At 38.5% G+C, this 16206-nt stretch overlaps 1 protein-coding gene across 1 annotated transcript in view; it reads right to left on the bottom strand.

The window, feature by feature from the left end:
• LOC109157339 overlaps positions 1-14956 on the bottom strand; it is a 17012-nt gene extending 2056 nt beyond the window's left edge. The window contains exons 1-10 of the mRNA XM_019305238.1: positions 14833-14956; positions 14663-14731; positions 14200-14349; positions 14029-14097; positions 13508-13949; positions 13078-13428; positions 10975-11510; positions 10183-10886; positions 9756-10068; positions 8223-9563 (exon numbers count right to left, since the gene is read on the bottom strand). Of these exons, the coding sequence (XP_019160783.1) occupies positions 8223-9563; positions 9756-10068; positions 10183-10886; positions 10975-11510; positions 13078-13428; positions 13508-13949; positions 14029-14097; positions 14200-14349; positions 14663-14731; positions 14833-14956 (4099 nt within the window). The remainder of the gene's footprint in view (positions 1-8222; positions 9564-9755; positions 10069-10182; positions 10887-10974; positions 11511-13077; positions 13429-13507; positions 13950-14028; positions 14098-14199; positions 14350-14662; positions 14732-14832) is intronic.
• Between the last annotated feature and the right edge of the window lie 1250 nt (positions 14957-16206).

Here is a 16206-nt window from a genome sequence, read left to right as displayed (position 1 = left end):
AGCAGCTCACCCAGAATCTCCATCAGCTGACGCAGACGATGCAGTCCCTCAGTGAAGCTCTGTTGAACAACAATCAAGCTGCGCCGCCTCCGCCTCCGGTTGGGCACCGCGATGTGGGTCGTTTAGTGTCCGGGCATCTGCCGCCTTCCTTTGCTGGTGAAGAAGACCCTGTAGTCCTTGAAGAGTGGCTACAGGTGTTTGATAAGATTTTTACCGTGGTGGGTTGTCCCGAAGAGAGGAGAGTAGAACTGGCAATGTTCTACTTCTGCCAAGAAGCTGATCTGTGGTGGGTTCACGAGAGTCCGGCCTTTCTTGAAGAACCTGGGTTTGATTGGACCACGCTCAAGGACAGGATGCGCGAAAGGTTCTACCCAGCGCATGTGCGAGCCGCCATGTTTGATGAGTTCCTTCGTCTGCAGCAAGGACCTCTATCTGTGGTGGAGTACCACAAGAAGTTTCTAGAGCTGGCGCGCTTCGCGAGGGTGTTGGTGCCTACAGAGCTTGCTAAGGTTGAGCGTTTCGTTGCCGGTCTGAATTATGAGGCACGAAAAGCGTTGACGGTGAGTAGACCCAGTTCTCTCAAGGATGCGTATCTGTGTGCCGCGGATCTGTTTCGTGTTCAGCAGCTTCAGAAGAGTTCGCTTGAGTTAGCTAGGAAGAGAGTTGAGAGTGGAGGTTCTTTTGCTTTCAAGAAGCCCCGACAGAGTTTTCCGGCTAGAGTTGTGTCATCTTCTTCTCAAGGACCAGTTAGGATGGAGCCTCCGGTTCAAGCTAAGTCGGTTGGTTGTCGCAAGTGTGGGAAGGTGCATCCGGGTCAAGTTTGCTATGGCCAGGCGTTTAAGTGTTTTCGCTGTGGGGTTGTTGGTCATAGAGTTGCGGAGTGTCCTCAGCTTGTCGGTCAAAGAGCGTTGCCGCCACCCCCGGGAGTCGGAGGAGCACCAGGATAGAGTTTGAGTCATGGAGCTGTTGGAGCTAGGCTGCCGGGGAGAGTTTTCGTGATGGCGCGTTCGCAGGCGGAGTCGGAGGGTCTGGTGGAGGAGTTAGCAGGTAACCCTTGTTATGAGCCTATCCTTGTGTCCCCGAGAGCTTTGTGTTCTTTGTTGCCTTGGGTGCTATCTTGTGTTTCGTAGTTGTCTTTGTGTTCTTTGTTGCCTTGGGTGCTGCTATCTTGTGCTTCGTAGTTGTCTTTGTGTTCTTTGTTTGGCAATCCTTGGTTTGTTTCCCTTGCTTGTTTTTCGTTGGATGCTTAGTGTAGACTCTTTTCTTGCTAAGTGTTTTCTTTAGTTGGCATCTTGTTTGTGGTAGCCATCTATCCTTGAGTTATCTTGTGCTTAAGCCAATTCTTTCACCTTTGGACTTAGTTGTTTTTACAACAATTCCTTGAGCTTTTCCCTAAATTTTCCAAGTATTCTTTGATTTGGAAAATAGCAATCCCTACCAAAATCTTTCCTTGTGTAGCCTAAAAGTTGAACCTAATGTTACTTTGTAGCCTTTGAGTTTTGAACCCTAGCCAATTTCTTTTCTACCCAACCTCTAAACCACTTGAACCAATTATCTTTCTTAAAACCTAACCCATTTTAATTCCTTTTAAACCTTGAAATTGCACTTTGTTCAAAATCCCCAAATTTAATCATCTTTTTCCCCAATCTCACCCAAATTCCTAATTTCTTTCCCCAAAATTCTCTTCATCTTTTTCTTTCTCCCTACCCGTGAGCTACCCGAAGCCACCCCACCCCGTCGCCCAGCACCACCTGCCCGTCGCACCACCGCCTCGCCACCGCCGGAGTTCACCGCACCGCCGCTGCCGTCGACCTGCTGTGTACCGTGCCGCCGGGCAGCGCGAGAGAGAGAGAGAGAGAGAGAGAGCAGCGAGAGAGAGAGAGCCGCGAGAGTGTGGTAGAAGAAGAAGAAGTTGTGGGCTTTGTTTGTTGAGCTTTGGATCATCTTTCACCATGCCTAGAAGGTCAAGTTTGGCAAGAAAAGCGGAATAGGTGGATGCCCACTACCTTGTGCTTGAAGGTAAACCTTTTGATCCGGAATCTTTTTCAAGTTCCTTGTTGGATTTGCTTAAGTTTCAAGGTTTGCTAGATGGTTTTTTCGCCATAAGGGCCGAGACTTACCCGAGTTTGGTGAAAGAGTTTTACCGTCACATGGTGGTGACGAAGGAAGGTGAAAGGCTTGAGATCACCTCTAAGGTGAGAGGTGTGAAGGTTGTGTTGTCTGAGAAGAGGTTAGCTCAGTTGTTGAGTTTGTCTGCTACCGGAGTGGCTCAGTACAGTGGTCATTCTTGGATTAGTACGGATACCATGGGGTGTCGTGACTATTTGAGTTATCTGTTTGGCCGTACGAGTGGTTTCACTCAAGCTTCGAGGCCGGAAAGGAAGTGGTTGTCTGCGGAACAAAGGATCTTGGTTATGTTGGTGTCAGATTGTTTGTTGCCTAACAACAACAAGAGCAGTTTGTTGGGTAAGTTGGAATGTACCTTTGCTTTCTGTTTGAAGAATATGGTTAAGTTCAATCTGCCTGCTTTGATGATGCAACACATGGTGTTCTGCCGGGATCACAACCGGAAGAGTTTGCCGTATGACATGGTGCTAAGTTGGATCTTGGTTAAGAAAGGTGTTAGTGTGGATGGTTGTCCCTCGAAGGCTGTGGGAAAGATGGTTTTGGATACCGCCAATCTCCGGAGTTGTAATCTTTTTTAGTTGGATAGTGGTGAGTACATCACGCTTGAAGAGGTTGCTAGGAAAGCACCTGTTGAGAGAGCAGAGTTAGCTGCTGGGCTTGATATTCATGCCAGGAAGTTGAGCCTTGCAGTCCAGAGTTTGGGTGGTGATGAAGAAGTTGAGGAGGAAGCAGATCAGGAAGAAGAAGAAGGAGCATCGGAGACCGCTGAAGCTGGAGTAAGTGAATCAGACGGTGAGGAACACCGTAGAAGGGAAGAAGTTCGCACCAAGAGAGGGCAAGATGTTGTATCTTTGCTTCGTCAGCAGAACAGTTTGATCGCCGAAGGTTTTGCGTTTGTGAGTTCGCAGTTTACCGCAGTGCATCAAAGGCTGGATCGGTTTGAAGCTAGTTCTAGCCACAGAGATGAAGCCGAAGAAGAAGAGTCTGAAGAGGCCGAAGAGTCGGAGAGTGAAGAGTTCTAGTGGTGTTGTGGTAACCCCGTTCGCTTCTTCTTTGTTGTTTCTTAGCCTTTGTAGCTTGGTGTTTGGTTGTTGTGTGCTTTGTGTGCTTGCTTGTTTTGTTTGTTGCCTTGTTGTTTAGCTAGTTTGTTAGTTGGTGTTTCAGTTAGTAGTTTAGTTCTTAGTTGTTGTCTAGAAGTTGGTTGTTGTGTTGAGGGTTAGAGTTCTTGATGCCCAATCTATCCGTTTGTTGACCTCTTGCCAATCCTTGAATTCGTAATGTCTTTCTCTTTGCCTTGGAACCTTGTGAGAACTTTTGGAGTTTTTGACCAAAAGGGATATTCATGGACATCTTGTCACAATTTTGTTTCCTTGTTACCTTTCGTTCTTAATTCGTTGTACCCAAGTTTCGGGGACAAAACTTCTTTGGAGGGGGAGAGGATGCGACACCCCAAAAATTCACACTCCAATCCATGAATTAATTGAGTAACTATTACTATTTCTTTTGAGGAATTGATTCCTAAAATCCTGATTTTTTGATACTCAAGGACTAGTATTTGACTAGTCAATCTTTAAGTGGTGTTGTACCTTGTGCTTTGAGAGGAGTTCCCGTGTTCCTTACACTTTTTAAGAGTTAGTAAGGGTATCCTTGTCTTTTCACCAAGAGCTAGTTTTGTAACCTAAACCTAGAAGACTTCTTCATTTCATTCCCTTACATTCCCTAGAAAATATCTCTACCTTCTCTCTAGAATAGAAGAGTAGCTTGTTCTTCAAGCCAAAAGAAGCCTTTGTCAAGATTCCAAGTTTTGCTTTCAAGATTCAATCTTTCCTCTATTTTGGCATCTATAAGGGTAAGATCTAAGCTTGTCTAGTCTTTTTGGTTCCATCTTAGTTGTCTTTTTCTTAAAGGTTGGATCTTTATGATCTTTTGATTTGATCTTGAAGTGGGTTTGGCTAGTGAGCTTAGTGGAGATCTTGTTGTGGTGTAAGAAGAGTCTTTTGGTCTTCAAGAGGTAACCCATGCTCTACAAAACCTATTTTGCTTACCTATATATGATTTCTTGGCTTCTATTTGTGTTTTGCTATGAAATGTGAGAGTTTATGCATTTATCTTGTGATATTGCATATCTAGACCTTGTGTTTAGGATTCCTTTGTGCCATTGCTTGGCATTTTCCTTGGTTCAAGTCATTTTGTTGTGTTTGGTGAGATTTGGCATGTTTTGGACTTGAATTTGTGTTTGGAGGAGAAAATCCCCGAAGGGATTTGTTGTGGTACAGGGGCGTACCCGCGGGCGGAACGGCGGGCGGGGCACCACCCGCCGGCCTACTCGCAGGAACGTGTTGCCTTGTGGGTGTTGTACCCGCAGGCGGGACCACGGGTGGGGCACTACCCGTGGGTCCACCCGCAGGGAACACAATGGTGTTGAGATGGGATTTGTTCCCCATGATTTGTTTGTCTCGGTCTTTGATCTTTTGGCCTCCCGATGTTCTTTTGTGGAACTATTTGAGCGTCTTCTTGATGTTTCGTAGGTCTAGAGCTTTATGGTAGGTATCCATGTAGGATCTTTGGTGTTGTGTATCGTGCTAAGTGTTCAACATTGTGTTTCGTTGAACCGTGTGGTGTCTTGTGTGTTCCTCGGAACTATCTTGAGTTTCCCCGTTGTTGAGCTTGCTAGTTATTATCTTAATGCTAGCGTCGTTTTTGTCGTTGGATGGTGACCCGTCTCTTGATTGAGTATGTTTCTTACCTCTTTTGAAATCCGTTGCTTGTTTCGTGTGAGTGGTGGTGCGTGTGTGGCTCTACCTGGATTGCACGATTAGTGGTATGGGATGCTAGTCACCAAGGTATTACAGCGGTTCTCGTGGTGGCCGTGATGTGATTATGGAGTTGTGGCTGAGTCCACGTGATTGGGGGATAACATTGTGTTATCCGGGCATGTGTTGCTGTGAATTGCTGGGTTTTCGTTGGTGGTTATAGGTGGGGGACGACGGTCCCGGCGGAATAAGGTTGGACTTGGCTGTACAGGGGTTTTCCGGAGGTAATGGTTGGCTTTGAAGGTACAAGGTTGGGGGTAGCCATAAGGTTGGAACAGGGCATAAGGAAGGCATATCAACTCGTGATGGGTGATGTCACGAGAGCTTGTGTAGCCGTGTGGTGAGTTCTCTTCTCTCGTGACGTGTGTAGTCACGGAGTCTTGTGGTGTTTTGGCATGTGTTGCCGTTGGGTGAGTCTTTATCCTTGTGTGTGGTTAACCTTTGTGGTTGGGACGTGTTCCCGGTGTTATCCTTGTGAGTGGTGAGTCTTGTGTTGTCTTTTGATCTTGGCTTTTGACTTATATATATGTATTCCGTTTCGAAAATGGTTTTCATATTATATATCTACTTATTTATGATACTTAACGGTATTGGTGGGTTACCAGCATCTTCCGCTGACCGGGCGTCGCCCCGATGTTTATCTTTGTATCTTTCAGGCGATGCGTAGTCGAGCGCGATGTCTAAAGCCGGTAGCTTAGCACCTGTATCTTTAGACAGTGTTGTTGAGGCCCGTGTGCCAATGTCTTTAGATTGTTCTAGTTTGTTGTTTTTGGGATAGTGATACACTTGCAGATTGTCGCCGTAGCGTATGCCAAGTGTGGTATACGTGGCATAACACCCCGTTTTGGATTCCTTTTATCCAGTTATCTTTCTATCTTCCGCTGTGCTAGTGTTTTGTTGTTAATCTGCATGTGTTAAGACTTATTCTGCATGAGTGTTAGTTTAAAAAATTGTAAGTATTTGTTTTGCATTAATTAACTAAAAGTTTAAACTAATAGTTAGATCGCACATTTAATTTTTAGGAATAAGGTTCAAATTGGCCACTGAGCGTAACCTGAAAATGCAATTAGGCCACTGAACGAAAAAAAAAAAAGTGCAATTAGGCCATTGAACACTCTAAATGTATGCAATCTCACCGGATAGCAGGTTACTATCAATTTTAGCAGGTTACATGCTTACGTGGCAGCTGAGTTGGCATTTTTAATAATTTTTAAATAATTTTTAATAATTGATTTTACTAATACATTTTTTAAAATTGAAAAAAATTAAATAATAAAAAAAAAACGACCGGCCACCCTGTAGTTTTTTTTTTTAGTTTTTATTTTTTAAAAATTTTTTATTATAATTTATTAAAAATTATTTGAAATTTATTAAAAATGCCAACTCAGCTGTCACGTAAGCAGGTAACCTGCTAAAATTGATGGTAACCTGCTATCAGGTGAAATTGCACGTTTTTGGAGTGTTCAGTGACCTAATTGCACTTTTTTTTTTTTTTTTTCGTTCAGTGGCCTAATTGTATTTTCTGGTTACATTCAGTGGCCAATTTGAACCTTATTCCTAATTTTTATATATTATTATATGCTCAACAGTACGATCATATGCTTTTATCTAACAAACACATTGTGTGTTGATCGTTTGGTAAAACTTATATAATCGAATAATTGATATTATATATTGAATAACTTTTTTTTTTTACGTTTTTGGCAAAATTATGAATTATTTATTGTGCAATAGTTAACTATATATAAATAACTTGAAGTTGATTATGGATTATTAACGATTATTTAATATAACTAGTATTTGCGCCCGTGCGTTGCACAGAATGAATTTGTTATTATATTTTAAAAATATTTAGATCGATATACAATTGTATAAATTATAATATCGAATATTATATAATATAATTGAAGAATTGAGTTGCACCGATTATGTTTTCTGATGTTATCAATACTTGAATTCGAGTAAATAATTGCCTAATTAATAGCTAACGTGTAGATATACGCATTCGGTGCTGCAACTTTAGAAATTTTATATATCAGTGTTTAGAATTTGTATAATTGCGCTAATTAGCTAGTTGTCTAGCAACTCAGTTATATAAATTATTTATACGAAAGATATATTTTCTATGTAGATATATAGCAATTTTGTCATCTTTGTATATAACCAAAAAATATATATATATATATCGATGGCTTGAATTATACATTATTGAAAATCTTTTTGTAGCCGACATTGGTAGTAGTAACAGAATTTTATCCATCACCGTCTAGAGTTAAAACCATCAGGATGGATGACTCGGGAAAAAGTTACATACAATTAACCGTGATTAAAGACTGGTTTTTTCAGTAATAATTCAACGTGAGTTAGTGTTTGACCCTGACTTTTGTTGATAGTCATGACATATGCAAACATCAACGTGAATTGTTTTTGTTAGAACTTGAAGCGAAATCTCGTATCATAAGGGTGTTAGACATTAAGATTTTACTTTTATTAATAGTATATAGATATAGATTGGTGTAAATAATAATTAATAAATCATTATTTCCTTATAAAATTACATAGATTTTCAAATGGATTTTCTCATTTATTAAGCAGAATTTGTTTCCGTTATTCTCACAATTATAATGATTTAATTATTCACATAATTTGATAACCATTTTCCAGTTTTAAGTACACTAGTAGTTGCACCCGTGCGATGCACGGCTATATATATACTGTGTATTATATTAAGTATAATATACTTAGATGAAAAGATATAGATTTTTAGCACTTAATAAATTTGTAATAATGAATTTATAATTTTTATTGGACGTTATTGAATTCTTTAATACTCTGTTTGTTGAACCCACTGCGATGCAAAGGTACGTATATATTACATAGAAAAGCCGTATAATATAATAATAAGAAGAAAAATACAATTGCTAACCGAAGGAAAAATAGGAATAAAACATTGCGTATGTTATTATACATTGTTGAATACTTCATTGTACACAACATTTTTAGTCGTACTAAGACATGGTACATTTTCACCACAAATCAAAATTTTCAAACCCCTTGGGCTACTAACTCTTGAAACCGCTATGTACAATTGTCCATGGTTAAAGACAGGTTTTTTCAACAGCAATCCCACTATAGAAAGTGTTTGTCCTTGACTTTTGTTGATTGTCATGGCATAAGATAGCATCAACGGGAATTGCTTCCGTTGAAATTTGAAAGGCAATCTTGGATCTGACGGTGTCAGTGACATTTTAGGAATTAATACTCTTGTTCCAGCATTTGTACCGCACATGATCTTGCCTTCCAACACGTGATCAGCTAACCTAGTAACAATCAACCTTGTACCGTTACATAATCCGAGTGTGTGATCAATATTTCTCAAGAGCATAACAGGTGACCCAACTTTCAATGTCAATGCATGATTTGGTACTCCAGAACATCTAAGGCCATTCAAGAATTCGGGAGTGTGCAAATCTACTAACCTATCAACATTTGAATCTGATTTACAAACTGAATCACAACTCAAGTATGTCTTTCCCTCAGCCGGATTATGGTCATTCATGTATTGGTTAATGCTATCTACGACATCCAATGTTGGAGCCAAAATTGCACTATCATTGAGGTATGACAGATCACCCATCCCTTGTCTAAAATTCGGGAAGGTGCTATCAACAATTGTGGCAATAGGGTCCTCCTCGCACTCTAGCAATAAATGTTCAGGAACTGTAATATCTGACCCACCATCAAATTGAATACCAACCGTTCCGTCACCTATATTAGCTATCCATTTTGCAAAGTCCTCGATCTCTCGACACTCTATTTGTGATTGTACACTTCTTAGTCGTAGATTCTTAGTCAGCCGCAATACTTTGCAGGATTTCCATAAATAGGAGGAGCTAATGCTTGCACGGACAATATCTTGTCTTGTACCCTTCGGAATGACTGGTAAAATCTGTCTGAAATCCCCACCTAGCACAACTGTTTTACCACCGAATGTCATATCATAGCTCCTTGGATTTTTGAAACGCATCAAATCCCTCATAGTTCGATCTTGGGCCTCAAAACAAAATTTGTGCATCATTGGAGCTTCATCCCATATGATCAACTTGCTTTGCACAATAAGCTCTGCTAGTTGACTACTGTGACTGATGTTGCAAGTGGAATCTTCATTAACAGATATCGGTATGGCAAATCGAGAATGTGTAGTTCTGCCCCCTGGTAATAAAAGCGACGCTATACCGCTGGATGCAACATTTAACACTATTTCTCTTTTAGACCTTAATGCGGAGGACAATGCACGCCACAAAAACGTCTTTCCAGTACCTCCGTAACCGTAAACGAAGAATAACCCTCCAGCCTGGCCATCAATATCGGTTAACACCTCATTGTATATGACCTTTTGCTCATCAATTAATTGCCTTACCAACTCCTGGTTCTCTTTCTCTTGTTCCACACAGTCGTATGCTAATTCCTCTTGTATAAACCTGTTTGATATAATATTTAATGCAGTACAGTTTGCAGTAGGCATTTCAGGATAGTCCTTCAAACTCTTCCCATGAATAGATAATAGTTTTTCAATCTCCACTAAAGCAAAGTTCATCTTGTGCGAATCGGTCAACACAAAATCTGCATAATGTTATATAACATTTAAAATTTAACATCCCTATATTTAAGTTAACTTTATATGGTGCTAGCAATATAAGAAAAAGTAGTTGTGGAATATATGAGTACCTCTATTGTGCAATTGTTTGCGGACCTAGAATTGTGCATCATCTGACAAATGTGGCCACACAACATACCAAACGATTTCCGGTTTACCCATGCAACTGCTCATTAGCAATGTAACAAATAATCTCCTCAGTTGATCAGCTGACGCCCAATGACTGGCTTCATATATTGCATCAACATATTCGTTATCATCATCAACTAAACCTCTGGCATAACACGCGTCTCGAAATGAGTTATAGTGGACACCATTTACAGTCCTGATATCTTCATAACTTGTAGGTCCACGTATTTTATTCAACAGACACCTCAAATAAAATATTTCGCCAGTAGCTGGGGGAACATAAAATATCCGACTAATTGAGAATCCTTTTTTCCTTGGCTGCCATTTTCGGACATCTTTCTTCTAAACGAATTTTGTGGGAATTTCAACATAAGTAAGCTCTCTTGCATCAAGGGAAGTTTTATTCGCCTCAAACCATTCTAAGAACATGCTATGTGCTATTGTTGGTCTATTTACAATGTTTTCAACAGGATCATCATCTAAAAATATCACACTCTGTTGATTTGGAAGGTGAAAGCTTAACCTTTCAACTGAAGGAGCCCTAAGCTGTATATCAAAACCAAACAAACGCCATATTGCTTCACATGGTGATATGTACCTACAGTCGTAGTACATATTGATCTCATCTATGGCTTTCCCCTTCTCTTCATCACTGGTTGTCTTGTAGAATTCTGCAGGTACTCTGTCATGACCCTTGTTAACGTACTTGAACAGGTAATTGATTGAGCGTGACTGGTTGCACCACTCGACATTTATATGAGCCTTATACTTAAGCAATAAATGTCTATTGTGTGGTACAACATACCTGTTGTCCAACGCGATCCCGTTTTTTGTAACTATATTGCCGTTGTCTCTCCTTCTATATACCGGGTAACCATCGGCATCAAATGTAGAACTCTCAACAAATCTCTTAGGAAAATGTTTTGAGCATCGTGCATTTACCATACAGGGAGAATTGGTCCTTGCTTTTCGACATGACCCATGCATCATAAATTCCTCTACCGCTTTGTAATATTGTACATCTGTCTTTTCATCTGGTATCTCTGCAAAAATTATCTTATCTAGAGTAACAACTTCACTAACGTCCTTATTCATTTTCAAAATAATCAATATATGAGCATGCGGAAGACCTCGCTTTTGGAACTCAATTGTATATATAACTGGCACAGAAAATCAAAAACCAAATAAATGGATGGTAATTTTTCTTAATTGTAAACACATGAATGTGAAATGAAACTAAAATATTACCTCCGGCCACAGAGCCAAAAAGTTTATTCTTTCGACAATCAGCTAGCAAGGAATCCAACTTCATCTTGAACAAACGGCAGATGATGTCAGGTCGGTCTTCGGCTTTCAACCTGCGATCTTTTAGAAAACGTTGTACCTCAGGCCACTTTGGATTGCATGTAAATGTTATAAATAAATCGGGATAACCAATCCATCTACATATTGCCATGGCATCTTGATAGTTTTGTATCATGTACCGGGCACCACCTGTGAAACTTGAAGGGAGTATTATTCTTCGACCTTGTGCTGCAGGGTTGACTTTACCCCTTGTTAAAGCGTCAGTCAACCCACTGTATGATTCACATCTTAAGCTTTTTTGATGTGTCCTGATATAAATGAGTCTTCCGGACTCCACCATCGTGTATCCATCTACCACAAACTGTTGGAACAGGCGCTTTGCAAATAGCAATGTACTGGGAGCAGAATCTCTTGTCTGTAATCGATAGCAAAAATAATCCCTGGGGCTAATCCTCTGTCTACCACCAGCTGAACGATTGCTATGTACGTTAGAGAATGCAATGTCTTCCCGATATCCATTGATGCGTAGTATATTTGCAAACAAATAATTCTCGGAGTACGAGTTATCGATCCACAGGGAAGTGGTTGTATCAAGCACTAGTTACTAACTTATTCATTAGAGCTAATCCTAACAATTACTTAGATGATTGATTGGCATAAAATAAATAAAATAAAACAGAGGTTCAGGATTTTGAAAACAATTAGAGAGAAGTTGAGATTCATGGGATTCAAGTATTTAATCACCTAGTGCCAATTATCGTTTGCAATATTTAGTTTGGAATTAAGATTTGTGTGGGAATGCAAAGTGGAATCGAATTACTCCCGTAATCTCTATTCCTAGTGAATTTCCACTCCCATGGCTTAAACACCCAATAAGATCAAAGATCAGCATTCAATTATTCCTAATTACTACCATCTCCCGATTGGCAACAATCTAGAATAAACTTCCCCTAATAAGTTCCCCTTTCCCAAGGACCAACCATTAGGTGCAATCGTGTGTGCCCTAATTTATGCCCCAACTCCCATTGGTGACACAAACATGGCTATGAAGCTAGTAATTATGGCCATTAATTACAAGCATCAAACAATATTATCACGATTGCAACACAAGTATTAAACCCAAATAATAATATATTAAAGAAACTGAGAGCTCAGGCACATAGGTTCATAAACACTTTTACCCAAGAATCTCTAAAGAATTTAGCCAAGCATGACTAAATTATACATAGCAAATATAAATAAAGAATTACAAATCATCAAAAGAGTACAAGAATTAACCAGACGATTTTCCCAAATCTCACTAGTCTTCTTCTTGCTTTCCAAGACAACTTGTGGCTCTTGATTTCTCTCCTTCTTGTCTCCAAGAATCTCTGAATTCTCTCGGTCCTCCCTCTTAGGGTTGAGGAAGGAGGGATTTTATAGTGGGTACAAAGTTGAGATGAAATAGGAATCTTGTACCAAATTGGACTCAAATTCTAATTCCTATATTTAAATAAAGAAATTGCCGTCTTTAATGATATTTAGAATTTGGAAGATTCCTTGAATTGCTAACTTTTAATATGGAGATATGAGCCTTGAAATCCGTGCAATTGATATTAGGAAAAGAAATCTCGCGCTTGTATTGAATTTTGCCCAGCTGCGCCACTTTAGGCGTCTGTTTTTATCCCAGAAATAGATGCCTATTCTCTCGACGCGTCGAGAATTTTCTCCACGCGTCGAGACTTCCTGTGCGCGAATTAGTTAGCTACTGGAAAATTTCGACGCGTCGAGCCAAGGGCTCGACGCGTCGAGTCCACTGGGCCCCGAACGCATCCAAAATTGCTCCAAACTCATCCTTGAACTTCCCTTGCTCATAGAATTGACCTACAATGGTTCAAAAACACTAACAAACACCGTAAAACATTCAAAACAAGTACGAACCATAATTAAATGACAATAGCAAGGAAAACCTGTATTAAATAAGCAAAATTAAAGAACTTAATTACTATGATGATTCAAAATAACCATAAAAACAAGCACAGATGTGATAACATCATCCATCTTCACCATATGGAAACAACAGGGGGTATTGTAGTGGGAGGTATATATGAAGGATTTAATTCACTAATTCTTTGCAATTGCCCACCATTAGCTTGAACAACAATATCACGCTCACCAATACTGGTATCCAGATCTCCAACTATTAAAGCTGCTACTTCGGACACTTGAGGCAGATTGTATGTCCTTGCATCTTTAGTGCGTTTCCCCAATAACTTTATTTTGACTTCAGCGCATGAGTTACTATCAAGCTCAGATCTAGCCATCCGAAATGACTTAACCAAAACATTATTTTGATCCAGCTCCTTCTGAAGCACATTCACTATTTCTACATGAATGTCATCTTGATCAGCTCTACCCCTACAATAACGAAACAATGTATTGCTAAGCAAGTAGATAAAACCTCGCACTGAAAGAGGAAAAACAGCTTTAGGATTACCTCACAGCATTTATACGGTTGTTCTTTTCATTTGTCGTATCGTATATGTACAACTGAGCAAAATGTGGTTCTTTACCGTCTTCTGGTAGGAGACTACCCATTAAGTGATAGTTTTGTCCACTTAATCTGAAAACAGGTGGTGCTCCTCCCTTGTTCAAGCTCTTGTCTATTTTTCCGCCCATTGATGTGAAGCAGAACATGTTGTTGTATGTTCTAATGTTCTGTAGGAATTTTTTTGATAATTCATCAGTGCCGAAAAATAGATCAAATATACCTTCAGGTGGCAACGTATTCTCCTGTAACTTAATCTTCCCATTGTTGCAGCACAATGAAAACATCGGTGAACCTTTAATGGAATAGTTTTTCTTCCTTTCCTCGAACCAAAACAACGCCCCACAATGGATACAACTATTGGTTGCATCACCGAAATCACAATACTCTTCTGCAAACAAATTGTTGTTTAAATAGTCGTCCATAAAAAGTGTACATCAATCGTAGGTATGAAACGTAGCCATACATACCATGCGCATGACCAGAGGATGTTCCGGTATCGAAGTTATGCATTTCATCGTCAATCGCTATGTTTAAATCTGTATACGAACAAAAATAATATAAATGACTATTAAAATGTGCAAGCGTTAAATTTGACTCTGCTAGCATTCGTTACTAAAAGATGCAGGTCCTAAGAGTACCTGGTATGCCATGGTTGGGCATTTGGATCCGTAAAGGGATAGATTCCTCTTCAAAAGCTGATAGCAAGTCTCTTTGACTTGCATGGTCTTCTTCAATTGCAGAATCATGTAATGTTTGACGCATTGGTACTTTATGTGATGATCTACTACCTATATTGAACGTAATAATACAATTAACCAATATATTTTACTTTAAATTTTTTTGACATTATATAACGTATGAATCTAGGACGTTACCAGTTAAGCAAGACGGTTGTATGGTTGATGATTTTTGGCACTCTCTAAATAAAAATTCCTGGCAATTACTTGCCAGTAAGTGTCTTTTGGAATAACCTATGGTAAACATACATAATATTTAACGGAAAAGATCTATAATATAGTCATAATACAACTAATTCATTTGACCAAAATATTGTACAAATATATTTGTCAAATTATAGGTATGAAACGTGTCCCTACATACCATGTGCATGAACATATGACGTTCTTAAATCGGAGTTTTGCGTTTCATCGTCAATCGCAATGTATAAATCTGAATATATAAAAATTAATATAAATGACTATAAATATATGCAAGCGTTCAATTTGAGTTTAGTATAATTCGTTACTAAAAGATGCAGTTCGTAATATTACCTGGTATGACATGATTGGGAATTTGGAGACGTAAAGGGACAGACTCCTCTTCAAAGGCTGATAGCAAGTCTCTTTGAATTTCATGTTCTTCTTCAATTGCAGACTCATGTATTGTTTGACGCATATGAACTTGATGTGGTGATCTACAACCTATATTTAAAACAATAATCAAATTAACAAATACATTTTACTTTTAAATGTTTTAAGATTATAATAGAGATATGAGTCTAGGACGTTACCAGTTAAGCAAGACTTTGGTATGGTTGATATTGTTTTTTGGAACTCTTCAAAAACAATTCCCTGCCGATTGCTAGAATGTACCTGTGTTTGGGAAGAACCTAATGTAATCATACATAATATCTAACCATAAATATGTATGATATACGATTAATACAACTAAATCATTTGACAATAATATTCGAACCATAATATTTGTGTACAGGATATGTAGATTCACAATTAATGTATATCACTAAATTGTAGCTGATTTACCGTTTGTGATGTTACTCAATGGTGTGATATTTTGAGTCAAACACCCTCCAATTGAAGATCGTGTTCGATGAATTGGCGTAGGTTGCTTTGTATTCTGGGAATCATTATTTATTGTTGGTGAACTCAAGCAAGCATTTTCTGTGAAATAGAATAAAAAATTTTAAAAACACAAATTATGACATTCTTATAAATTCAGAGCACATAACCTAATAAAATTAAATATTGTACCACAGAAATTTGTAATTGCTATAAATAAGGTTAAAATTAGAAGACAAATTATTTGTTGTTCCATCGACTTAGTGAATTTTTGTACTAAGAAGAACATTAAAATTACTAATAAAATAACATAGGTAGAAATCTTATAAATTAAGTACACATAAAATCATTAGTTATATTAGGCTATTAAATGAATTTGTAATTGTTATAAAGAAGGATAACATTCCAGTGGACAAATTATTTGTTAGACCATGTACAACAAAATTTTATGGACCCTAAATAACATTTTAATTAACCATTACACAACAAAAATTGAAATGTTATCAATTAATTACACATCACATAATTAATTTGAATATTTGAGAACATAAATTTATAATTGGTAATCATAAGGCAAAAATTATAAGACAATTTTTGTAGTGGACCATTGAAGACAAAGTTGTGTGGACAATGAGTAACATTATCATAAAAAATAAAAGATCATATTTAAAAATGTTTTCAATTAAGTACACATAACGCCGTTATAATTTTAGTAATGTACAAATTAATTTTGTAATTTGTGTCACTAAGGCCAACATTAAAAGGCAAATTTCATGGTGGAACATGGACCAAAAAGTGTTGTGTACCCTGGACCACAATTTAGTGTGAACCAAGGATAAAATCATA

Source organism: Ipomoea nil, unplaced genomic scaffold (genome assembly GCF_001879475.1).
Source record: "Ipomoea nil cultivar Tokyo-kokei standard unplaced genomic scaffold, Asagao_1.1 scaffold2779, whole genome shotgun sequence".
Classification (NCBI taxonomy): domain Eukaryota; kingdom Viridiplantae; phylum Streptophyta; class Magnoliopsida; order Solanales; family Convolvulaceae; genus Ipomoea; species Ipomoea nil.
The sequence above is the reverse complement of the archived record's forward strand: the minus strand, read 5'-3'. Positions and strand labels throughout refer to the sequence as shown.